General features: G+C 44.5%; 1 protein-coding gene across 2 annotated transcripts in view; it reads right to left on the reverse strand.

Annotated features, from left to right (window-relative positions):
• Positions 1 to 22780, reverse strand: part of KLHDC10 (kelch domain containing 10) — a 58504-nt gene extending 35724 nt beyond the window's left edge. The window contains exons 1-2 of one of the 2 annotated variants that reach the window (XM_040413435.1): positions 22693 to 22765; positions 7544 to 7636 (exon numbers count right to left, since the gene is read on the reverse strand). In XM_040413435.1, the coding sequence (XP_040269369.1) occupies positions 7544 to 7636; positions 22693 to 22759 (160 nt within the window). In that variant the 5' untranslated portion in view covers positions 22760 to 22765. Of the gene's footprint in view, positions 1 to 7543; positions 7637 to 22692 lie in introns of both variants that reach the window. The other variant, XM_040413437.1, reaches the window with a different exon arrangement.
• Between the last annotated feature and the right edge of the window lie 3522 nt (positions 22781 to 26302).

Raw genomic sequence — 26302 nt, forward strand, 5'->3', positions numbered from 1 at the left:
GAGAGATTATGCTGTTAAGCCTCATTCACAATTGCGTATTTTGATCACCATTTTGCAAATCCAAAAACACATAATGGAAACATTTCTAATTCTTCACTTTTTTTTTGCATCCATTTCTGATTTCCCCTTTTAAGGATCAAATACTGAAATGTGAATGAAACCTTACAGCAATATTGAATTATGATTGGGTTTCTATCCAGTAAATCCTAGGAGCAGTCGCCACAAACTGGCACGTATGTAATTATTAGGAAACGTTGCACGATAGTGGCCCACCCGCTGCTCCAAACCGCGGATCACAAAACATAGTATGGGCAATATATTCAGGTGACAGATCCGCATTAATAAAATGATCCCATCATGGGGAAATAATCTGCCCGATTTTATTTCAAAATGAAGAATGACTTTCGGAGATTGACTTTTGTCTAGGCTGACAAGGACACAGGATGGGTAAATGCATTCTATAAATCACAAAGTACTGTCAGATTCTGGTTCAGTTAATCCCGGTCATACTGGATCTTATTACATATTCTAAATGTGATGTTCTGATTTGGAGACCTCTCTGGCTTCAACTCATCTCTGGTTTAGCATCAAAGACAGTTTCACTTATTCTAATATTTTAAATAGTTGAAGCAGAAATGGTACAATATTTGCAACACTGACAGACTACAGTCACTAGTGAGGTCCCAGCAGAAGAGGTTTAAATGTCAGTTTGGACTGACTGACATCCAGCGCCCCCGCTATCAGCTCTTTTTGGTAACCACATTCATGTGAATGGGAGCTGCGCAGACATTACACAGTAGATGACGCCACCGTGTTGTTTCCACCGCCAGCAGCTGATCAGTGGGGGTAAGGGGTGTTAGACCACCAGCAATCTGGTATTGATGACCTATCCCAGGAACTGGTCATCAATATCTAGACACAAAAAAACAAAACAAAAAAAAACAACACCTTTTAAGGCTTTGTCTAAATTTGCACAATGGTTCAAGGTTGTATGGAGAGGAAGGACCACAGCATGCAGCGACAGTCCAGGAAGTCCAAACACAAACAGTATGTACCATATTGGCATGTGTCACAATTATAAGCCCATTACACCTTCTAAAAAGTACATACCGTACTAGGCACCTAATACCAAATTATGATGGGAGGGAAAAAGCAGATAAGCATAACTAGTTTTGTCTTAAGGAAACACTACAAGAATATCATATATACATAATCTAATCAGGATGTTTCTGACACCTAATACATACTTACCCAATTACAATGAAACGACCTTACATAAAAAGCTCTCACCCTATAAAGAGTTTATTGGAAAAGCACAAGGCTCTAAAGTGTCACAGTTGGCTCAAATGCACATATATTATTCTGATGGTTGATGGTGTTTCTGCCGCAGATTAGTGGCTTGACATGGGGCAGATACACATACAGATTTAGGCTACATGCACATGAACGTTGTTTGTTTCAGTGTCCGTTCCGTTTATTTTTGCGGATAGGATGCTGACCCATTCATTTCAATGGGTCCGCAAAAAATACGGACAGCACAGCGTGTGCTGTCTGCATCAGTATGTCCGTTCCGTAGCCCCGCCAAAAAAATAAAAATAAATTTAACATGTCCTATTCTTATCAGTTTTAGGCACTGTTACAATGGAGCCACAAAAAAAAATAAAAAAATAAAATAAAAATGACGGATCAGCAATTTGCGGACCGCAAAACACATACGGTCGTGTGCATGTAGCCTTAGCCACGTTCAATGGGACTATTTAGGTGTGTTGCCAAAATCTGTCTGAAAATTCCAAAGTGTGATCATGTCCAAACACAGAAAACCAAAAGATCATGAACTATGCTCTTTAGACTAAGCAGAAGACCTTTACCCTGTGCGCTCTTCAAAAGAAATCTGTGTCACCCACTAGTACACATTGCAGAGTAATACACCGTACTTAACTATGGCTCTACTAGAAGGCATCACCAAACCACTCAAAGAATGAATGTACCTTAGAGTCAAGCAAGTGTGAAATCCGCAGCCAAGACTCACTAAGAGTTCACTTCACCGTTGTGGTTTCCATTTTAGAAAAAAAAATAAAAAATACAGTCCGTTTTATTTTGAGCCTTAGTTGTGGAGTCAGTTCTGTCAGGTTTCAAGTAATTTTTTGACAGCACTTTCTAAAAAATGCCTGAAATAAGAAAACAGACACAAACTGAGCACAACCGATGCTCAAAATACCTACCGTATTTAAACAAAAATGGATCAAAATGGATACGTTTTTCCTCTGACGTAATGGAAATCCGGAAAACACAGCGCTGATGTAAAGTCAACTATGGTCTGAAAGATCTAAGGACAGGGACCAATGTCAGTCTACTCTCTGTACAGCCCTGGAAAATAGGTTTACAGTTTTACTATAAAAATCTGGCTCTTCTCCCCCTGGCATCCTAGCTTCTGTTTACCAGGATCCATGCCAGATGAAGGGCATGTGCCACTATCTGTTTGATGACTCCACTGTGAGAACTGGATTTTATTACAGCATATAACAGATCAGCGTGCATGCTGCTCATCTGACATTCACTCAAGCTCCAGAACCTACCGGTTCACAGCACACACAACCATGGGGCACAGAGTGCAATAAAGACGGACAGGGGACAGATACATTTGCATGCAGTACCAGTGGATGACATTAAAAAAAAAAAAATCACATCCCCCACACAACAAAAAAAACAATAAAAAATTGCAGCGTGGTTCAGATTTGGATTTGCAGCACAGCAGAAATTCTACTTCCCTGTGTGGTCATACCCTTAGTATACGTCCACGTGGGAAGAAAAATCCCTGGCTAAATCTGCACCCGAGTTGTTGAAGATTTTGAAGTGCGCTGCAAACGTTGAAATCCACAGCATAAATTGAGATGCCACGCGTTTAGGAGCCTGCACTGCATGTCAATTTATGCTGCAGATTTTTAAGTAGAAGTGTATGAGATTTGGTAAACTCATCTACACTGCTGTTACTGCAATATGCTGAAAGAGTCACCACATGCACAGTCACAGCATAACTAGCCTGTGAACCAGGCCTTGGTGCCCTACTTACTTCCCCTGGGGTAAATGGAAGAAAATCCACACAGAAAAATCTTCAATCTACACTAAAGGTCCATTTACACGTCCGCAAAACGGGTCTGCATCCGTTCCGCAATTTTGCGGAACGGGGGCGGACCCGTTCATTTTCAATGGGGCCGCAAAAACACCTGCGGACATGTGAATGGACCCTAAAGCTTTCAAGAAAATAGCAGTTGAGCCCTTTTTTTCCCCGTTCTAACCACTGGATATTAGGGTGGGTTCACATCCAGTTTTTTCCATCCATTTATGTATTAAAAAAAAAAAGTATACGTTAAATGGGTTCTACAGTTTGTTTTAACTGATGATATATCCTCTGGATAGATCATCAGCATCTGACCGGCGGGGGTCCGACACCCAGGACCCCCGCCGATCAGCTGTTTACCGCTGGCCCAGTGACGTCACTACTAGTATCAACTAGTGATGAGCGGGAGGTGCCATATTCAATTACGCGATATTTCGCGAATATTCGCATGAATATTCGTGTTATATTCGTCGAAATCGAATATTTGCAATTATCGCGAAATTATTTTTTCGCATATTGCGAAAATTTATCTTGATAGTATAAGGCAACGTTCCTATGCTAATGACTATGGCTAGGCTAATATGTGTATTTTACGAAATTTCGTAATATTGCTCTAACTTCGTCTCTTAGAATATTACGAATATTCTAAAAGACGAAGTTAGAGCAATATTAAGAACATTTGCAAAAGTCGAAATTGCGATGCGAGTAATATAACACGAAATAGTCGCATGAAGATTTAAACTTAGCACTGCTATATTCCATATTCTAGCCTAATATGGAATATAGCTGTGCTAAGTTGAAATCTTCATGCGAATATTTCGTGTTATATTAGTCGCATCGCAATTTCGACTTTTTCAAATGTTCTTAATATTGCTCTAACTTCGTCTTTTAGAATATTCGTAATATTCTAAGAGACGAAGTTAGAGCAATATTACGAAATTTCTAAAAGACGAAGTTAGAGCAATATTAAGAACATTTGAAAAAGTCGAAATTGCGATGCGACTAATATAACACGAAATATTCGCATGAAGATTTCAACTTAGCACTGCTATACTCCATATTCTAGCCTAATATGGAATATAGCAGTGCTAACTTAGCACAGCTATATTCCATATTAGGCTAGAATATGGAGTATAGCAGTGCTAAGTTGAAATCTTCATGCGAATATTTCGTGTTATATTACTCGCATCGCAATTGCGACTATTGCGAAATTTCGTAAAATACACATATAGATTAGATTGTAATTTAGCTAATATGGAATATAGCAGTAAGTTGAAAACGCCACTGACTGGAGCAGCCAGGAAGCCAGGAATCCAAAGGACAGGTAAGAACAACTTTAGGGAAGTGGGAAAGAAAAAAATATAATAAAAAAAAAAAAAAAAAAACGAATATTCGATTTTGCGAATATATAGAACGATATTCTAAATATTCGCGAAATCTCGAAATTGCGATATTCGAGAAAAAAATTCGCAATTCGAATATTCGCGCTCAACACTAGTATCAACTGGCCTGTGCGCGGCTAAGCTACATTCAAGTGAACAGAGCTTAGCCCCGTCCAGGCCATTGATACTAGTAGTCACGTCACTGGGCCTGTGGTAAACAGTGAGAAGACAGCGGCGCTGCCTTCTCAAACAGATGATCAGCGGGGGTCCCGGGTGTCGGACCCCCGCCGGTCAGATGCTGATGATCTATCCAGAGGATAGATCATCAGTTACAACAAACTGCAGAACCCCTTTAAACAGATGACTCAGACTGATGCCATACAGTGCCATTCACTAGAGTTCCATTGTAAAAAAAAATTCCTGGACTGATAAAAGAATACATCAAATGGAGGCATAAAACATGATGTGAAGCCAGGCTTAGGCTACTTTCACACTTGCGTTGTTCTTTTCCGGCATAGAGTTCCGTCACAGGGGCTCTATACCGGAAAAGAACTGATCAGGTATGTCCCCATGCATTCTGAATGGAGAGTAATCCGTTCAGTTTGCATCAGTATGTCTTCAGTTCAGTCGTTTTGACTGATCAGGCAAAAGAGAAAACCGTAGCATGCTACGGTTTTATCTCCGGCTAAAAAAACTGAAGACTTGCCTGAATGCCGGATCAGGCATTTTTTCCCATAGGAATGTATTAGTGCCGGATCCGGCATTCAGAATACCGGAATGCCGGATCCGTCCTTCCGGTATGCGCAGACTGAAAAAAAGGTGAAAAAATAAATGCCGGATCCGTTTTTGCCGGATGACACCGGAAAGACGGATCCGGCATTTCAATGCATTTTTTCGACTGATCAAGCATTTTTAAGACTGATCAGGATCCTGATCAGTCTTACTAATGCCATCAGTTAGCATACATTTTGCCTGATCCGGCAGGCAGTTCCGGCGACGGAACTGCTTGCCGGATCTCTCTGCCGCAAGTGTGAAAGTAGCCTTACTGCCGTGGTTGGAGATGTAATGTAAGGTTTGCTCTCAAGAAGAGTAATGAAGTAACAGTCTTGCAGTTATGATACCTTTTAATGGCCGATGTTTTAATTAGTCTCTTTTCCAACAAGCTTTCAGGACTCTTTAGGTCTTGTTATCAGGCGTGGTATTGTTTATGTATTGTTAGGGACACAGGCTATGGGTATTTTTTCATTTAGTGGAGAATTGCTGTTTAAAAGGGACATCATTATCAAAATGTTTTTTCTCACATATTAAAAGGGGTTTTCCAGGAGTTTGACACTGAAAGTATCTGAATGGGTCTGACAATCGGGACCCTTGATTAGCTGTTTGAGAAGTCAGGGGCTCTCCAGCAGCGCCGCGGCCTTCTCACTGTTTACCACTGGCCCAGTGACGTCACTACTAGTATCAATGGCCTGGGCGGGGCTAAGCTCCATTCAAGTGAACAGAGCTTAGCCGCGCACAGGCCAGTTGATGCTAGTCGTGACGTCACTGGGCCTGCGGTAAACAGTGAGAAGGCCTCGGCGCTGCTGGAGCGCAGCTGCCTTCTCAAACAGCTGATCGGCGGGGGTCCCGGGTGTTGGACCCCCGCCGGTCAGATGCTGATCTATCCAGAGGATATGCTTGGTAAGCACTGAGAAGACCGCGGTGCTCATAGGAATTCCCTACACTTTTTTTTTTTTTTATTAACGAGGATGGTTTTCTGGATATAATTTTCTTTTAAGTTTCTCCATGTATTCTACTTCCTGCCTCAGCTTTTACCTTCCTCCTTTCTTTGGATTTCTAGCATGGCAGCCTCACTTGACCTCGTCAGTCAGACCATTCATTGCGACTAGGGATGAGCGAATTTCATATTTTGAAATTAGTTTTCAGTTCGTGTTGTGGTATAAATGTGAATTGCGTTATGGATTACGGAGCATAACGGAAACCGGACGGATCCGTTATGCAGGCCATACATAGTCTTCTATTATGACGGAATGAATAACGGAATTCGGAAAAGGCATTCAGTCATGGAATTGCGTTTTGGTCCGTGGTAACGGAATCCATAACGCAATTCACATTATACCCCAACACAAACCGAAAGCTAAATTTCAAAATATGAAATTTGCTCATCCCTAATTGCGACCAGAGAGAGAAGAGATGAGAGGCTCAATTAGCGCATCACACATTACATTGATAAGTGCAATGCTCTTCTATGGGAGGCTTTATCTAGGCTTATCAGGAGAAGATCTTATCAAACTTACTACAGCAGTCCCATGCTGGCCCAATTGTGGGGGGGAGCTACATCACTGCTTTTTTGTTTTTAATTGTTATATTAAGGCCTCATGCACATGACCGTATTTTTGGTCCGTGTCCGATCTGCATTTTTTATGAATAACACACAGACCCATTCATTTCTATGGAATGGCAAAAAACGGACACAGATGTCATCCATGTGCTGTCCGCATCCATGTTGCCAGGCTGCAAATCATATAATCTTTCCTATCCTTTTCCGTTTTGCAGTGGGTTTTTACAATCCTTTAAAATCTCTTTTACTTAGTGGGTTGCACAAAAATTGTGGGATGTATTTTGCGGATCCCCAATTGGTGGACCACAAAGCAGGTATGGTTGTGTGCAGAAGGCCGAAAGCAAAAGCTGGGGGAGATTTACCAAGCGAAATGCTTACCAATGCATTTTGGTGTGGCCTTTTTTGGTCAGTGGCGCACCTTAGGGACATTGACAACATCTACTCCAAAGTAATAGTGGCAGAATTGTCCATAGCAACCAATGAGGTCACAGCTTTTGGGATCCAGAATCAATCGGCAATCATTCTACTTTGTCTTAGGACTAATTCATCAAGGGCTGGAAATTCCTTTCCAATCCTAGTGTTTATTTGTGTTAACAAATCTACAAATTGTCAGATTACTAAAAAGTCAAGAATTTCTTGAAGGACAGAACAATAGAAAACACCAGACAAACAAACAACTATGCATGGCTGGTAAGCATCACCCACCTTCTCTTAAAAACCTGCTAGGAATCCTGATGCTGGGACAGGAGTGGGTGAAGATTCGCCTAACGGGAAACCAGCGTACCTTCTTCTTAGAGCCTGTTACCACAATTACCGGCAATGAGTCAGACATACACAACACAAGGAATCAACAGACAGCAATTAAACAGCTAGCACACTGATAACCTTACCTCGGTGACAAAACTAGGGCCACGACCCACAAGAATCATACGAAATACACTGGGCTCATTTGTCTTTAGACTACTTTACTGGTGGGTTTGTCCTTTCCTAGCAAGATAGTCCAATCCAACCAGATAAAAAAAAAAAAGACGTACCCAAGTCAGGCCTCATGCACACGACGTTGTTCCGTTTTGCGTTTTTTTCCGCGGACCTATTGACTTTCAATGGGTCCGTGGAAAAATCGGAAAATGCACCGTTTGGCATCCGTGTCCGTGATCAGTGTTTCCAGTCCGTGAAAAAAATAGGACCTGTCCTATTTTTTTCACGGACAACGGTTCTCGAACCCATTCAAGTCAATGGGCCCGTGAAAAATCACAGATGCACACAAGATTGTCATCCGCGTCCGTGATCCGTGTCCGTTTTTTCCTATCATTTCAAAGGCAAACTTGACTTTTTTGATTTTTTTATGTCCGTGGATCCTCCAAAAATCAAGGAAGACCCACGGAAGAAAAAACGGACACGGATCACGAAACAACGGAAAGCGTTTTTGCAGACCGCAAAAAAAAAAGTCTGTGTGCATGAGGCCTCATGCTGCATTTGTAAAAAAAACACTCCACCAAAAATGCACTAAAACACAAAAATAAAAAACAAAAAAAACTCTGTAGTGCATTTCATAAGAAACTAAAAAGACTAAAGAAACATCAGGAAGTTTAAAAAGAAAAAAGCCACGAAAAACAATAATAAAAAAAATTTATATGTGAAACAATTATTCATGCAGTGGCATTTTTAGTCAAAGCTAGGAGAGCGTTCAGCTGAGCAGAGTGGGCTCCTGCTTCGCTCAGCTGAAAGTTTTCCTGTAAAGCCTCTCGCACACAAACTTTTTTTTTTCCGTTTCCGTTCCGTTTTTTGGGTTCCGTATACGGAACGATTAATTTTAATGGATCCGCAAAAGAAACGGAAGGTACTCCGTATGTCTTCCGTTTCCGTATTTCCGTTCAAAGATAGAACATGTCCTATTACTGTCCGCATAACGGACAAGGATAGTACTGTTCTAGCAGGGGCCAGTTGGAATGCACACGGACGTCATCAGTATTTTTTGCGGATCCGTTTTTTTGTGGACCGCAAAATACTGAAAAAGCCATACAGTCGTGTGCAAGAGGCCTAACAATGTAAGATTTCAAGTGAGCAGAGCGGGCTCAGACAGGAGCTAAATCCTGGCGTAGCGCATTGGTAAGTGCTATGCCAGGATTTAGCCAAGAGCAACAATCCGTACAGCGATCAGTGCAAAAAAAAAAAAACTTTTTAGGACATTAGTTATTCTTTAAATAATTATGATAAGAAGTATAACAACACTGAGTAGTACCTGGTGTTAGAGCTGATAAGGCATCTTTCAGACCAGCAATACTAAGGGTATATTCATAAGGTACAGTAAATATGTGGATTTTTCACTGCAAGATTGGAATACACCCTTAGAAACTCTGGGGCAACCTTTAGAATGTGCCACAGCTTCAAAAATGAGAAAAACCTCATAACCATGAACCGTAGACAAGCTGTACTTAAACGTACTAACGCACAAAACAAAATTATAAATAACAGGATTTAGATTTTTATAACTCCAAAGAGCGGATTTCTTCCAGTATTTTCTCTCCAAATCAGTGGGGGAGATTTACTAGGCCAACTCCACAGTACCGGCTGGCTGTTCTGCCAGATGGTGCCAGAATGCCTGCCAGCCTCATTAACTATAATGGGGTCTGGCGGAGATCTTGCCGCTACCATGCAAACATGCCGGGATCCAGCCGGATAAATACCGGTTTGGGTCTGGCCGATTCCAGGCATTGTCCGCCGGTCAGAACACCTGGCGGCAGGTCTGAGAGATGCAGAATACAGATGCACCAGAATGCAGGAGCAATTTGCACAAAAAACTGCCATAAATGCTTTGCATTACATTTAAAGGGAATCAATCACCATGATCTTGGACTATTATCTGCAGTACTATCTACTGCAGATAAGGAGTCCACATCGCCAATTTTAAATTTCCGACTTTCTCTGTTCCCCCATTGTCAGCACTCAAAGCTGCAATGAAATCCATTTCTCAGGACTGCTGTGCATGTGCACACGAGTCCGCTAGACTATGCTAACACAGCAAAGCAATCCAGACTACTTCAGTTCAACTTTGGGTGCCGAGCGTGCAAGCACTGCACAATGATTTCATGACACTGGGAGAAGCATGAATGATCTTCTTGGGAATGAGCAACTGAAAAGCTTTCTGATGGGTGGATGCCCGGGAGGGCAGCCCAAGCCACCAGCACCCACCTCACGGCTGCCAGTCAGATACATAATTAAGCTGGGAGCATAAGGTCCTCATGCACCCAGCCAGTGGCCAAAAAGTTCTGGGAGATGATGCGCAAGTTGCTCTGCTGAATTTAACTGTATCCTCAGAACGATGATATAGTTGAATACTGTGGCTGGGCATGAGCGCCAACAGCTCCCTGCCCTGGCATTCACCATCATGGGCCACAGGCTACTAGGCCTGAAGTCTATGAGATCATGTACCAACAGGTGATGACACCGCGGCTACCTGCACCGGGATGCAGGCGATGTGACAATCGTTGCGACTGCTTGAGCTAGAAATCTCAGGTTGTAGGGCGAGAAACGCCAGCAGCCTGCATAGAGGACAGTGGCATAGAACGGTAGGCAGGTGAGTACTAGATTTTCTTCTTATTATTAGTCTATAATGGGGCACGTTGGAGAGGGGATATAAGACTAGAGGCAATATTAATAGTGGATGCAATATTAATAGGGGAGTTTTTGTTGAGAAGGTTGGAGAATAATGGAAAAATTATCAACCTAAGATGTCTGAGTGGTGAACTTTTCAAAAATGAGACATGGCTGAAAGAAGTCGTCATGAGGCAAAAGGGAGAAGATGAGGAGAGTTCACTGGATGTAATAGGTATGTAGTGCTGTATTCTCCTGTATGTTTGACAGCGCTGAAAGGAAAGGTAGCATGCTGAAGGTAGTACTGGCTTGGTACCGTGTCCAGTGTCTAACCTTCTCAGTCCCTCCATATGTTAATTAGAAACAAATGAAGGCCATAAGGCAGCTGGTGTTGGCCAGCAGAGGGTCAGCTTCTGGGAGGTATTTTGTGCTACATTGTGCTATTTGCACCTGTATTTCCTGATGCACTGCGTTGTTTGGTCCTGCTAGGGCAGTATCCTGTGATGCACTGTGGTGTCTGGCACTGTTGGGGAGGTATGTTGTGCTGTACTGTGGTGTCTGCCTGGCACTGCTGGGAGGTATGTTGTGCTGTACTGTGGTGTCTGCTTGGCACTGCTGGGAGGTATGTTGTGCTGTACTGTGGTGTCTGCTTGGCACTGCTGGGAGGTATGTTGTGCTGTACTGTGGTGTCTGCCTGGCACTGCTGGGAGGTATGTTGTGCTGTACTGTGGTGTCTGCTTGGCACTGCTGGGAGGTATGTTGTGCTGCACTGCGGTCATTGTTTGACACTGCTGGGAGGTATGTTGTGCTGTATTGTGGTGTCTGCCTGGCACTGTTGGGGAGGCATGTTGTGCTGTATTGTTGTGTCTGCCTGGCACTGTTGGGGAGGTATCTTGTGCTGTTTTGTGGTGTCTGCCTGGCACTGTTGGGGAGGTATGTTGTGCTGTTTTGTGGTGTCTGCCTGGCACTGTTGGGGAGGTATCTTGTGCTGTTTTGTGGTGTCTGCCTGGCACTGTTGGGGAGGCATGTTGTGCTGTATTGTGGTGTCTGCCTGGCACTGTTGGGGAGGTATGTTGTGCTGTATTGTGGTGTCTGCCTGGCACTGTTGGGGAGGTATGTTGTGCTGCACTGCGGTCATTGTTTGACACTGCTGGGAGGTATGTTGTGCTGTATTGTGGTGTCTGCCTGGCACTGCTGGGAGGTATGTTGTGCTGTATTGTGGTGTCTGCCTGGCACTGTTGGGGAGGTATGTTGTGCTGTATTGTGGTGTCTGCCTGGCACTGTTGGGGAGGTATGTTGTGCTGTATTGTGGTGTCTGCCTGGCACTGCTGGGAGGTATGTTGTGCTGTACTGTGGTGTCTGCCTGGCACTGCTGGGAGGTATGTTGTGCTGTATTGTGGTGTCTGCCTGGCACTGCTGGGAGGTATGTTGTGCTGCACTGCGGTCATTGTTTGACACTGCTGGGAGGTATTTTGTGCTGTATTGTGGTGTCTGCCTGGCACTGTTGGGGAGGCATCTTGTGCTGTATTGTGGTGTCTGCCTGGCACTGTTGGGGAGGTATCTTGTGCTGTATTGTGGTGTCTGCCTGGCACTGTTGGGGAGGTATGTTGTGCTGTATTGTGGTGTCTGCCTGGCACTGTTGGGGAGGTATGTTGTGCTGTATTGTGGTGTCTGCCTGGCACTGTTGGGGAGGCATCTTGTGCTGTATTGTGGTGTCTGCCTGGCACTGTTGGGGAGGTATCTTGTGCTGTATTGTGGTGTCTGCCTGGCACTGTTGGGGAGGTATGTTGTGCTGTATTGTGGTGTCTGCCTGGCACTGTTGGGGAGGTATGTTGTGCTGTATTGTGGTGTCTGCCTGGCACTGCTGGGAGGTATGTTGTGCTGTATTGTGGTGTCTGCCTGGCACTGCTGGGAGGTATGTTGTGCTGTATTGTGGTGTCTGCCTGGCACTGCTGGGAGGTATGTTGTGCTGTATTGTGGTGTCTGCCTGGCACTGCTGGGAGGTATGTTGTGCTGTACTGTGGTGTCTGCCTGGCACTGCTGGGAGGTATGTTGTGCTTCACTGCGGTCATTGTTTGACACTGCTGGGAGGTATTTTGTGCTGTATTGTGGTATTGTACAACAGCTGCTACTGAGCTAAAAATATGATCTGTCTGATACTGTCACACTCTCAGCCTGTCTGACACAGGCTGCCACTGCCCACTTGCCAGCATCCGTAGGTACAGCAAGGGTATAGCCACACTTTGTAGAAAATCCACAGCATATCTGGCCGAAGTCCCCAGGGGCAAATTGCTGAAGATTTACATGTGCAAATGCTGCAGACTTGCCACAGACTTTATCCTTTGCATTGAAAAGGGTGAAATCCATGGTGGAAATCCAATGAATTGCAATGCAATTTAAAATCAGCAACCCATGTCAAGTTTACTGCAGATTTGGTTGAGAAAGCTTTCCACAGTGTGAGATTATGGACAGCATCTACGGTGTAAACGTGGCATTGATGTCAATTCATGATGCAGATTTCTACTGTGGTTTTCACTAAATTGAAAAGACTATGGTAAATCCCACCTACTGAAAAGGCCTGCCCTGGCCCCACCTAACAGCAATGTCATCATGTCTAGCGGTTTGCTGACCTGACCCCCCCCCCCCCCCCCCCCCCCAGGCACTGCTTTCTTTCAGTTGGGAACCACCTACAACATGGGGTCACTTCGTTTTTAGTTTTTTTTTCAGGGTCACCAAGTTCTCAATTCAACCCTGACCCTTTAGGGTTCAGGATATTACATATTTGTGATGGTGTCAACTGGTGTTCTTTTGAGATCCTTGCAGAACGTCAACCTAATGATGTCACATGCTTAGTACCACCTTATAAATCCTCTTCTACATAAGCAACTGAGGGATTCCTGCTGTTGTGCAGGCCAGCCAAGAAGAATCAACTCCGTGAATGAGGTTTCTTCTCACCAGCACTGGAAACATGAGGTAGACATTATGAGAAGGCATAAAAAGCCTCCTATGGTTCCCCCTAACAAATATGCATCTAGACACAATTAAAGAATTCTAACTGAAAAACTTGGTTTGCCATTTTATATCACAGAAAACAATGTAATAAGTAGTAATGAGATGACCTCTTTTACAATTTTACGACATGTCACCAAGACATGTCTGAAGATGTAATTGGTCGTCTTGCCCTTTGACACAGGAACACAATGGAACTGAAAAGTGCAAGAATGACCCATTCATTCTACCAGTCAGAAGAGGCGAAAGGGCACAGATTACATCTTCTGACATGTTGGTGAACATTGACAATATCAACAAGCCTTTCCCTCACCATAACATTGTTTGACCAGGCACAAATATTTGTCCAGCACATGGACACAAGATGTCTGAAGAGAATCTTCAGGATATAGAATTTCTAGGCTTCTGACAAAATAAAAATGTTGCCTCCAAGGTGGCTTATGAGGATGAAAGCAAGCCAGCACCCATGCAGGAGTGGGGCAGCGGAGGGGTTCTGGGCAGTATTCACATGGTTATAAGGGAAAATAATAGCATTCTGAATGCATAGTAAAATAGCGCTGGAGGGGTTAAAAAATAATAAAAAATAATTTAACTCCCCTTAATCCACTTGCTCGCGCAGCCGGCATCTCTTCTGTCTTCATCTTAGCTGTGTGCAGGAAAAGGACCTTTGATGACGTCACTGCGTTCATCACATGATCCATCACCATGGTGATGGATCATGTGATGAGCGTAGTCACGTCAAAGGTCCTATTGCTCACAGATAAAGACAGAAGAGATGACGGCTGCGCGAGCAAGTGGATTAAGGCGAGTTAAATTATTATTATTTTTATTTTTTTTAACCCCTCCAGCGCTATTTTACTATGCATTCTGTATTCAGAATGCTATTATTTTCCCTTATAACCATGTTATAAGGGAAAATAATACAATCTACAGAACACCGATCCCAAGGCCAAAATTCTGTGAAGTTCGGGTACCAAACATGTGCGATTTTTCTCACGCGAGTGCAAAACGCATTACAATGTTTTGCACTCGCGCGGAAAAATCGCGCATGTTCCCGCACCTTTTCCCGCAACGCCCGTGTGAACTCAGCCTTAAAGGTTAAATGGGTGGGATCCTTGCCGCCGTATGTGGGTGTTGGCTGTATTAAATAGCTGGCACCTGCTGTGTATGCAGCAGTCTCTCCTATTCCAGCACTATGGGAAACCTATGGGCAGGAGTTTGTAATAATGCAGTTTTGTTTTTGTTTTTTAATTAAAATCCTGCATAATACCTTCATGCCTGGAGCCCTGCTGCATAGAAATTCTGGGGCAGTTTACTAAGAGGCCAGGTCTCTTAAATGTATTATATTTGTCTGTCTATGCTTCAGGCAACCAAATCTACACCAGCTACCACTTGCAGTCATAAAAAAAAAAAAATTATAATAATTGTTAAATATTGGAGAATTGGACATTATGCTTGTGCAAAAATCTGCGACTATTTGACACGAGTCTTCTGGAGAAATGATCATGGTAAATTCCCCCCATAGATTTAACCCATAACTTTCTGGATGTAAGCAGCTTCCACTATAAAGGCGCTTACTGTATATACTATGGCATTAGGGCCTTTTCATACAAGTGTATGTTTACCATAGGTGATTGGAAGGCTCACTGACCCATAAGCAATAGATTATTCTATTGTCCTCCATGTGGCCAGTATCCTATGGGGTATCTGTTTTTACTGCATTGAGTAGTACAGCAGACGGCGCTATTCCATACTGGGCCATCCAGTAAAGGAACATGGCATCTGTGCAAATGCACGTGCTCAACATTTCCATTGAGTAATCCTCCAGATAGAAACCATGGAGTGTGAAGAGAGACGAGTTAAATACATCCTTGGTAGAGCAAGGGTTAATCTTTTGGCATGCTATGGGTAACAGTACAGGTTTAGAACCCAATGACACATGGGGGGGGGTACAATTTATGAATTTTATGACAAACAGTGCAACTTATTTTACAGTAGCAAAAATAAAATTCAACACGTGCAAGAAACTGCACCAAAATGACAATGAGCTCATTCACTTGAATAGGAGTGAAGATGCCATACCAAACGTCGGCCACTAACCGTCACACAGAGCAGTGGTGGGCCGCCTCGGTAAACTGTTCCTGGAAAGGTGACTGCAAGCAATAGCTGATCAATGGGGTGCCAGCTGTCGGACCTCCACTGATCAGATATTGATGACCTATTTACAGATAGGTCATCAACATCTTAGTCCTGGAAAACCCCATTTAAAGGAGCACTTTTTTTTTTTTAACCATTGCCTCAGGTTGTAAACTGCATGACAGATGGGATGGTGCAATCATTTTACCAGCCTCTATTGCTCCAGTTGAAGTCCAGCATTATATCATGTGACCTGCAGTCCCCGAGTCCTACAATGCCTGCTATGTGGCCATGGTGGACCCAAACTGGAGCTCATCATTTAGGGGAAGAGCCTGGTAAGATGATTGACCAACTACCCTATTTATCATGCAGTTAGGAATAATAATTTTTTTATTTTTTTTTATAAAAAAAGTCTATCCGTTTGCACCATCAACATGTTCCTCACCAAAACAGCATTCGTTTTCCACTGCTCAGACCTTGCTGTTGTCATCTATGCAGTTCTCCGGGTGATAGGGGCTCTGCCATCTGTCTGCTCTCAAAATCCTACTGACATAAACACCTCCAATAGCTGTGTAAACAGTGGAGACATCTGTAGAGGCTCACTAGTGAGGCACGTCACAGTCAATGAACAAGTAGGAATATGATGGTTCCCTTAGGCTATGTTCACCTCTGCATCAGAGGCTCCAATCAAAGCCTTGAAGGGGTTTTCCAGCCTGTAGACACTTATGACCAACCCGAAGGATGGGCCATCACTATCTGACCAATGGGGTCCAACATCCTGCACCCCCACTGATCAGCTGTTGCCAAGTAGCTCTAGCGCCAAAACGACATAACTGTCCTGTGTAGTGTATGCCGCTGCTTATTGTTCTCATTCGCTGCGGTAATCCGCTCATTTCACTGCACAATGGACAGAGCTGTATAGTTCCAGCACCCATTTCCGGCTGCGGAGCTACCCCAAAACAGCCGGGGTGTCCATCGCCGATCAGATATGGATAATCTATCCTGCGGATAAGGTGCCCATACAGACACTCCACCCATCTAATGCTAATGAGTGGTCCAATGTTCCCTGACAGCAGATGTATCAAGCATGTTTGATTTCAACACGCGGTCATTTGTTCCTGAGATATAGGCCACCGCCCGGGGTAAAGCAAATAAGTGAAACATTAACATCAGCTGATCACTGCCGCTTAACCACTTCAAGACCTCTGACCCGACACCGTCATTTATTAGTAAATACGGCTTCAAAAAACACTATTTTTTCATTCGATTATTTAAATACTTTGTGTCTTGTTAGCGATACATTAGACCTTTATTTTATACCATTTTTATTTTAGTATTTTTTGTTTTTATTCCTAGGAAAATATTTAAAAGAGGCGAAAGTCTGTTTCACACTTTATTTTAAATTTTCTTAGGGTACTTTCACACTAGCGTTATTCTTTTCTGGTATTGAAATCCGGTAAAGGGTCTCAATACCGGAAAAAATAAAAATGCATCAGTTTTGTCCTAATGCATTCTGAATGGAAAGCAATCCGTTCAGTGTGCATCAGGATGTCTTCAGTTCAGTCCCTTTTATGGTATTTGACCGGAGAAAATACCGCAGCATGCTCTGGTATTTTTTCCGGCCAAAATCCAGGAACAATACAGCACTTGCCCATAGAGATGTATTAATGCCGGATCCGGTACCAAGTGGTCCAGAAATTGCCGCAACGCCGGATCAGGTTTTCCGGTCTGTGCATGCGCAGGGCTTTTGATCTTTGAAAATTTTAAATATCGGATCCGGTTTTTTTCACCAGATCCGTCTAACGGATCAAGAAAAGAAAAAAAAAGCTTTCCGTTTGTACACGGCTTGCCGGATCCGCTAGTGTGAAAGTACCCTTAACAATGCTCACTCAGAGATACTATTAGGACACTGAGCCAAGTGTAATTCACACAACTATTTTTGGTCCGCATCCGATCAGCACTTTTTGCAGATAGGATGCTGATCCATTTATTTCAATGGGGCTGCAAAAGATCCGGACAGCAGGCTGTGTGCTGTCCGCATGCATAGTTCCGTTCCGCAAAAAAGACAGAACATGCCCTATTCTTGTCCGTTTTGCAACATGCACATCCGTATTTTCTGGCGGACTGCAAAATACATACGGTTGGGTGAATGCACCAAACTCTGATTCTGGCAGTTAAACCTCTCAGAAGCTCCAGTCAATGGCAACTGCAGCATCTGAGTGTGCTACAGGGAGGGAGCACCTGGCAAATGTGATTGTGGGGTGCCAAGTAAGGCCTCTTTCACACTTTCGTTGTCCGGATCCGTCGTGTACTCCATTTGCCGGAGGTGCCCGCCGGATCCGCAACACCGCAAGTGAACTGAAAGCATTTGAAGATTGATCCGTCTTCAAAATGTGTTCAGTGTTACTATGGCACCCAGGACGCTATTAAAGTCCTGGCTGACATAGTAGTAGTGGGGAGCGGTATACTTACAGTCCGTGCGGCTCCCGGGGCGCTCCAGAATGACGTCAGAGCGCCCCATGCGCATGGATGACGTGATCCATGCGATCACGTCATCCATGCGCGTGGGGCGCCCTGACGTCACTCTGAAGCGCCCTGGGAGCCGCACGGACAGTAAGTATACTGCTCCCCACTACACTTTACCATGGCAACCAGAACTTTAGTGTCCTGGCAGCCATGGTAACCATTCAGAAAAAGCTAAACGTCGGATCCGGTAACGCGCCGAAACGACGTTTAGCTTAAGGCCGGATCCGGATTAATGCTTCTCAATTGGCATTAATTCCAGATCCGGCCTTGCGGCAAGTGTTCAGGATTTTTGACCAGAGCAAAAAGCGCAGAATGCTGCGGTATTTTCTCCGGCCAAAAAACGTTCCGTTCCGGAACTGAAGACATCCTGAACGGATTTCTCTCCATTCAGAATGCATGGGGATAATCCTGATCAGGATTCTTCCGGCATAGAGCCCCGACGACGGAACTCTATGCCGGAACACAAGAACGCAAGTGTGAAAGAGCCCTTTGGGCTCATGCACACGACAGTATTTTGCGTTCAGTATACTGGATGTTTTTTTAGTTCAGTATGCGGAACACATACTGAACCATTCATTTCAATGGTTCAGCAAAAAATACTGAAGTGTCTCCGTGTGCATTCTGTTTCAGTATTTCCGTACCGTGAAAAGATAGAACATGTCCTATTCTAGTCCTCCAATCACGGTGCTTGGCTCCATTCAAGTCAATGGGTCCGCAAAAAATACGGAACACATACGGAAATGCATCCGTATGACTTCCGTATCCGTTCCGTTTTTGCTGAACCATCTATTGAAAATGTTATGCCCAGCCCAATTGTTTCTATGTAATTACTGTATACTGTATATGGAATACGGAAAAACGGAACGGAAAAACAGAAAGGAAACGGAAACACAAGGGAAACAAAAAACGGAACAACGGATCCGTAAAAAACAGACCGCAAAACACTGAAAAAGCCATACTGTGTGTGCATGAGCCCTAACTGTCCTAGCAGATAAGGGTCTAGTGAAGGCTGGAGTATCTCACTGTATAGTACAAGAGAGACTGAAGGATCAAGATATCTAAGAGGAGTAATATAAAAAAAAGTAGGAAAAATAATTGAATAAAGTTTTACAATTTTACACGTTTCCCACATTATATATATAAAAAAAAATTAATAACATCCGCAGTGATAGAATGGTCACTGTTTTAACATTCTCCCAAAATGTTATGGATGTCCCATCTATCACTAGATGTGTGGCAAGGGCTTTTTTTTTTGCTGTAATTATTATTGCCATCACTGGGTTCACCATCTAGTTTTAACGGGCAGTAAATATTAGAGGTGATGAATTCCATTTAATTGCACTTGGTGACAGACTCCCTTTAGGCTACTTTCACACTTGCGTTCAGAGAGGATCCGTCTGGTGTCTGCCCAGACGGATCCTCTCCTATAATGCAGACGCTTGGATCCGTTCAGAACGGATCCGTCTGCATTATAGTTTAGAAAAAATTCTAAGTGTGAAAGTTGTTCAGACGGATCCGTCCAGACTTTACATTGAAAGTCAATGGGGGACGGATCCGTTTGAAAATTGCACCATATTGTGTCAACTTCAAACGGATCCGTCCACATTGACTTACATTGTAAGTCTGGACGGATCCGTTTGCCTCCGCACGGCCAGGCGGACACCCGAACGCTGCAAGCAGCGTTCGGGTGTCCGCCTGCTGAGCGGAGCGGAGGCTGAACGCTGCCAGACTGATGCATTCTGAGCGGATCCGCGTCCACTCAGAATGCATTGGGGCAGTACGGATGTGTTTGGGGCCGCTTGTGAGAGCCTTCAAACGGAACTCACAAGCGGAGCCCCGAACGCTAGTGTGAAAGTAGCCTTAAAGAGGTTGTCCATCATTACATGCCATATTCCCTGTGTTGACTGCAGGAAGCATTTTTCTCTAAGGCTTCGTTCACATCACCGTTCAGCCTTTCTGTTCTGCTCCGTTTAGAAGCAGGAGAACAAAAAGGACGGAGAAGGCACATAACTGAGTCAAACTGAGCCCTTAGGACCCCATAGACTATAATGGGGTCCGTTATGTTTCCGCTCAGAAGATGATTTTGAAGCGGAGACAAAAGTCCTGCATGTACAACTTTTGTCTCCACTTCAAAATAATCTTCTGAGCGGAAATATAAGAGGACCCCATTATAGTCTATGGGGTCTTAAAGGGAACCTGTCACCAGGATTTTATGTATAGAGCTGAGGACATGGGTTGCTAGATGGCCGCTAGCACATCCGCAATATCCAGTCCCCATAGCTCTGTGCGCTTTTATTGTGTATAAAAAACCCGATTTCAACCATATGCAAATTAACCTGAGATGAGTCCTGTACATGAGATGAGTCAGGGACAGGACTCACCTCCGGTTAATTTGCATATGTATCAAATCGGTTTTTTTACACAATAAAAGCGCACAGAGCTATGGGGACTGGGTATTGCGGATGTGCTAGCGGCCATCTAGCAACCCATGTCCTCAGCTCTATACACAAAATCCTGGTGACAGGTTCCCTTTAAGGGCTCCGTTTGGCTGAGATAACGGAGCAGGAGAATGGAAAGGCATTGAACAGCGATGTGAACGAAGCCTTATGGCGCCTTCACACGCTGCGGATTCCGTTGCAGGATTTTCAGTGACTGAAAGTCCGTTCCTTTCACCTGAATGGGACTTGCAGAAATCCATGTGCTTACCAACCCATTCAAGTGAAAATTCTGCAACAAACTCCACAGCCTGGGAAGACTGCCTAGCACATCTACGATGGCAGGTTTACCGTCAGGACTGCAACTACTGCCCGCACACAGCGCTCAAGGTCCATATGCAGGCAAGTGCTGTGTGGAAGTATTACAGTACCTGAAACAGTACCCTAAAAAAGGCGAACAGAAATCTGCACAGGATAGGGGATAACTCTTAGGGTACTTTCACATTGGCGTTGTTGGATTCCGGCAGGCAGAGCAATCGCCGGAACTGCCTGCCGGATCTGGAAATCTGTATGCAAACGGATACCATTTGTTGACAGATCCGGGTGTGGATCCATCTCAGAAATGCATTGCAATACCAGATCTGTCTCTCCGGTTTTCATCCGGAAAACCGGATCCATTTTTCCGGAACACTTAGCATTTATGCATTTCAATGGAAAATAATGCCGGATCCGGAAATCCGTATGCAAACGGATATCATTTGTTTCCGGATCCGTCTGACAAATGCATTGAAATACCGGATCAGTCTCTCCAGTGTCATCCGGAAAAACGGGTCCGGTATTTATTTTCTTCACATTTTTAAAGGTTTACGCAAGCGAAGACCGGAATACCGGATCCGTCAATGCGGCAATTTCCTGAACACTTAGTACCGGATGCGGCATTAATACATTTCAATGGAAATTAATGCCGGATCCAGCAATCTGGCAAGTGTTCCCGAATTTCAGCCGGAGAAAAAAAACGCAGCATGCTGCGGTATTTTCTCCGGCCAAATACCGTAAGAGTGACTGAACTGAAGACATCCTGATGCACACTGAACGGATTGCTTTCCATTCAGAATGCATTAGGACAACACTGCGTTTTTTTCCGATATTGAGCCTCTCAATACTGGAAAACTTTAACGCTAGTGTGAAAGTACCCTTAGCCACTGAAATATCTGAGGAGCAGAATTTAACTAAATAAAACTTTGTATTTACACTGATCCTGATGATCAACACTTCTCACAAGGCCTGTTTGCACTGCTGGCCAAAACTGCTGACAGCCTCCCTTTAAAGGAAATCTGTCAGCAGTCAGAGTCCTAACCAATGGCAGCATAAACTAGTGACATAATGAGTGTTGAATATTCATGAGCTCCCGGATCTCCTCGCCCTCCTGCCGCTGATTGCTCACGGGTAGTGATGAGCGAACTTCTGTTTTCAGGTTATATAAGAATCCCGTTATGGACATAACTTTTGGTCGGTGGTAGCGGAATCCATAACGGAATTCCTAGATAACTCTAACCTTGTACGCCGAACTTGAAACAGAAGTTCGCTCATCCCTAGTTGGAAGTATGAGGACTCTTTGGCATCCACTGGAGCTGTCAGGACTTCGGGCAGCATGAAACTATTGAGAGGGGTTATGCAGCCTTTTCAAGTCCATGCTTTATCCCGAGGACAGACTCTGGTGGAGTGCAACTCTCAGCATCTCTGCCAATCAGCGTTCGGGACCGCGGTGGTCTCGTCATTGTTTACATGGGTCAGGATGCCGCTGGTACTGCCCCCATTCACTTGCATTACCCTGCCCTGGTAACAGCTGGCATTTCTGACAGGACAAAGCTGAAGAGAACGCTCTGCTGACAGGAAGCTCCGTTTTATCCCTGTCACCAATCAGATCGTTACTTTCTATTGAAAAGAGTATGACATTTGCTGACTGGTTGCTATGGGCAACACCAGTGATTTCTGTTGAAAGCGATATTAGGCCAGCACGCCGATAGGCAAGACCACCACAGCCAGTACTGGCACCAGGACAATGCATGTAGACGCTAGGAGAGAACCCGCTGCCAGCAGCCTATGCCAGTGATGTGAGCTCCGTCCTCCCCCTCATGGCTCTGCCAGTCTCACCTGCTGCTCTGCCACTCAGTTTCACGAACCGAACCAGCGGTTCCCCTCCACCTGCTTCTGCCGCCATGATGGACCGTGCACCGCTAAGCCGTACCAGCCGGAAACTCGAGCCCTGCACAAAGTGACCGCTTATCAGCTCTACACCGGGGAAGTTTCTTCACTGCAACACCCAACCCGGTCCTACTTTCCGGTGACACCAGTTCTGTAGCTTCTATTCTAATAGCAGTATACAGTGTATGAAGTAATGGCGGCTGACACATGCAGGACATGATTAGATCACTATTCTTCTCTGGACTTGCCCCACATGTATTCTCAGGCAATATTAGTGTGCAGTGCATTCAATAAAACCATAGGGGTCATTTACTAATGCAAAAACAGTCATAAGACCCCATTTTACAACGTTTTAAATGTCCGTGCGACGATAGTTTGGGACTGGCAGGAGCCAGTGGGGCCCAGGCAAATATACTAACATTTCCACCTGAAAACAAGTGCAAATGTAAGCTAGAAAAATACTCCACTCCGGGGCACATTTATTAAACGCACCTTTTTTTTAGGATTTTGAAACACCTGTCTTTAAATTGCTTCACATTTATGATGCCTCAATAAATCCGCTTAAGGCTACATGCACACGACCGTGTGCCCCCCCACCGTGGCCGTATTGCAGCCCGCAATACACGGGCACCGGCCGTGTGCATTCCGCATCACGGACCCATTCACTTGAATAGGTCCGCAATCACGAAGATGAGGAGCAGGGGCACGGATCGGAAGTGCTTCCATGGTGTTTGTGGCCGTGCCTCCGCACCGCAAAAAAGTAGCGCATGCACTACTTTTTTGCGGTGCGGATCGCGGACCCCATTCAAGTGAATTGGTCCGCGATCCGCATGCGACTTGCCCCACGGTCTGTGCCAGTGCATTGCGGACCGCAGCTCGGAGCCCTTACATTCGTGTGCATGTAGCCTAAAGGGCATCTGTCAGCAGATTTGTACCTATGACACTGGCTGACCTGTTACATGTGCACTTGGCAGCTGAAGACATCTGTGTTGGTCCCATGTACATATGTGCCCGCATTGCTGAGAAAAATTATGTTTTACTATATGCCAATGAGCGTCTAGGAGCAATGGGGGCGTTGTCATTACACCTAGAGGCTCTGCTCTCTCTGCAACTGAAGTGTCCTCTGCACATTGATTGACAGGGCCAGGCAATGAAAACATCATCCCGCCTGACCCCGTCTAAGTGCAGAGAGAGTGGCAATTGCAAAGAGAGCAGAGCTAGTTTCCCTTCACCCTAGTTTGATAAATCTCCCACCTGGTGCACAGACTGTGAACGCCATTGTGGGCATCCTCCAGCAACAAAGGGAGCAATCAAAGACCAGTGTAAAACATAAAAAAAAAGGTATAAACCATTTACAAAGACTGACTTTTTACACCGGCGTTGCCAGCCTTTTGTGTTGGCTTTGGTGGTGAAAGATGTGACTAATTTATTACAAGGTCTGCCCCTCATATATTAGGTGCACCTTGAGCAGACCATAATAAATTAAAGGGGTTCCATTCAAGTGAACAGAGCTTAGCCCCGCCCAGGCCAGTTGATACAAGTTGTGACGTCACTGGGTCTTCAGTAAACAGTGAGAAGGCCGCGGCGCTCCTGGAGTGCCGCTGCCTTCTCAAACAGCTGATCGGCGGGGGTCCCGGGTGTCGGACCCCCACCAATCAGATGCTGATGATCTATTCAGAGGATAGATCAGCATTTTAAACAAACTGCAGAACCCCTTTAAGGGCTCTTTCACACGACGGATCCCGTGCATGGAATCCGCTGCGTGAAAGAGAGCCAAGCCCCGTTCCGGACAGCAGAGACACGGAGCATTAACATGATTGATAATGCTCTGTGCCTCTCTGTGACCTTTTTACTACAAAATCACAGTGAGATAAAGTTGTCACCGTGATTTTGTAGTAAAAAGATCAGAGCGGCACAGAGCATTATCAATCATGTTAATGCTCCGTGTCTCTGCTGTCCAGAACGGGGCTTGGCACTCTTTCACGCAGCGGATGACCTGCACGGCATCCGCTCGTGTGAAAGCGCCCTAAGGCCCCAGATTTTTTCACAGATTTAATGGTCTGCGCATGCGCGGACGGAAAGAACAGATCCGTTTTGCTGGAACACTTGGGGCCGGATCCGGCATTAATGCATTTCAATGGAAATTAATGCCGGCATTCTGGCAAGTGTTCAGGATTTTTGGCAGGAGAGAAAACTGCAGCATGCTGCGGTATTTTCTCCGGCCAAAAAACATAAGAGGGACTGAACATCAGAGGGACTGAACTGATGCATCCTGAACGGATTGCTCTCCATTCAGAATACATTAGGATAAAACTGATCAGTTCTTTTCCGGTATTAAGCCCCTAGGACGGAACTCAATACCGGAAAACAAAAACGCTAGTGTGAAAGTACCCCTAGTGACCAGCCTTACTGACCAAGCGTTTTTTTCTCCTTTTTTCGTCACGTTCCAAGAGCTATACCTTTTTTATTTTTTCGTCTATGTAGCTTTATGAGGGTTTGTTTTTTGCAGGACAAGTAGTAGTTTTTAACAACTTTCTGATTAACTTTTATTACCTCTTTCTGGGAGGGAGATGGGAAAAACAGCAATACTGCCACTGCGTTTTTAAGTTATAAATTTTATGGCATTAATTTTTCGGTATAAATAACATAATATCTTTATTCTCTGGGTCAGTACATTTACAGTGATATCAAATACTTTTGTTAAAAAAATTTTTTTTTTTTAAAAAGGAATAAAATCTTGTTCACCGTAGGGGATAAATACATAATATTTATGTAGTGCGGGTCGTTATGGACGCGGCAATACCAAACATACAGTAGGGGGGAAAAACTTTTGCTATTTTTTTCATTGAAAAGCGTAATAGAAAATGGAAAAAAAAGCATATTTTTATTTTTACGGGATTTTTTTTATTTAATAAATGTTTTTTTTTTACCATTTAATAGTCCCACGAGGGGACTATAACAGACAACATTCAGATTGATTTTAAAATACAATGCATTATCCCTATAGTGCATTGCATTTTAATGTCAGTGCTATTCTGACATTGACCAGCAGGCTGTGCCAGAGAGGCACAGCCTGCTGGAAACTACTCAAGGCTGGTTTGGGGCCTACATCAGACCCCAGCCAGCCTTCACATACATCGGCACCCTGCAATTGCGGGGTGCCGATGGGAGACAAAGGGAGTCCGCTCCCACTGTCAGCACTTTACATGCAGCAGGCGCCATTGCCCGCGGCATGTAAAGCGTTAAACATCCCTTATCGGCACTCCTGCCGGTCCAGGCGGTTAGAGCATGACCGCGGCTCTCATGTGACCTGTGCAGCGCTTAGAATGGGCCACCGTAAAAAAGCGGCAGCCCATCCTAAGGCCCCTTAGTGACCGCTGTAAAATAGCGTATGGGTGGTCACTAAGGGGTTAAGGTTCTGAATATACAGCATCCTATGGGGGAGATTTATCAAGACTGATGTCCTCTGTGCTGGTCTTGATATCCCCTGCGCCACTGGGGGATGCACATAAATTAGGTACATCCTCCTGCAGTCTGATTTCTGGCTTCATTTTGCACC

The sequence above is a fragment of the Bufo bufo genome, chromosome 1 (assembly GCF_905171765.1).
Source record: "Bufo bufo chromosome 1, aBufBuf1.1, whole genome shotgun sequence".
Taxonomy (NCBI): domain Eukaryota; kingdom Metazoa; phylum Chordata; class Amphibia; order Anura; family Bufonidae; genus Bufo; species Bufo bufo.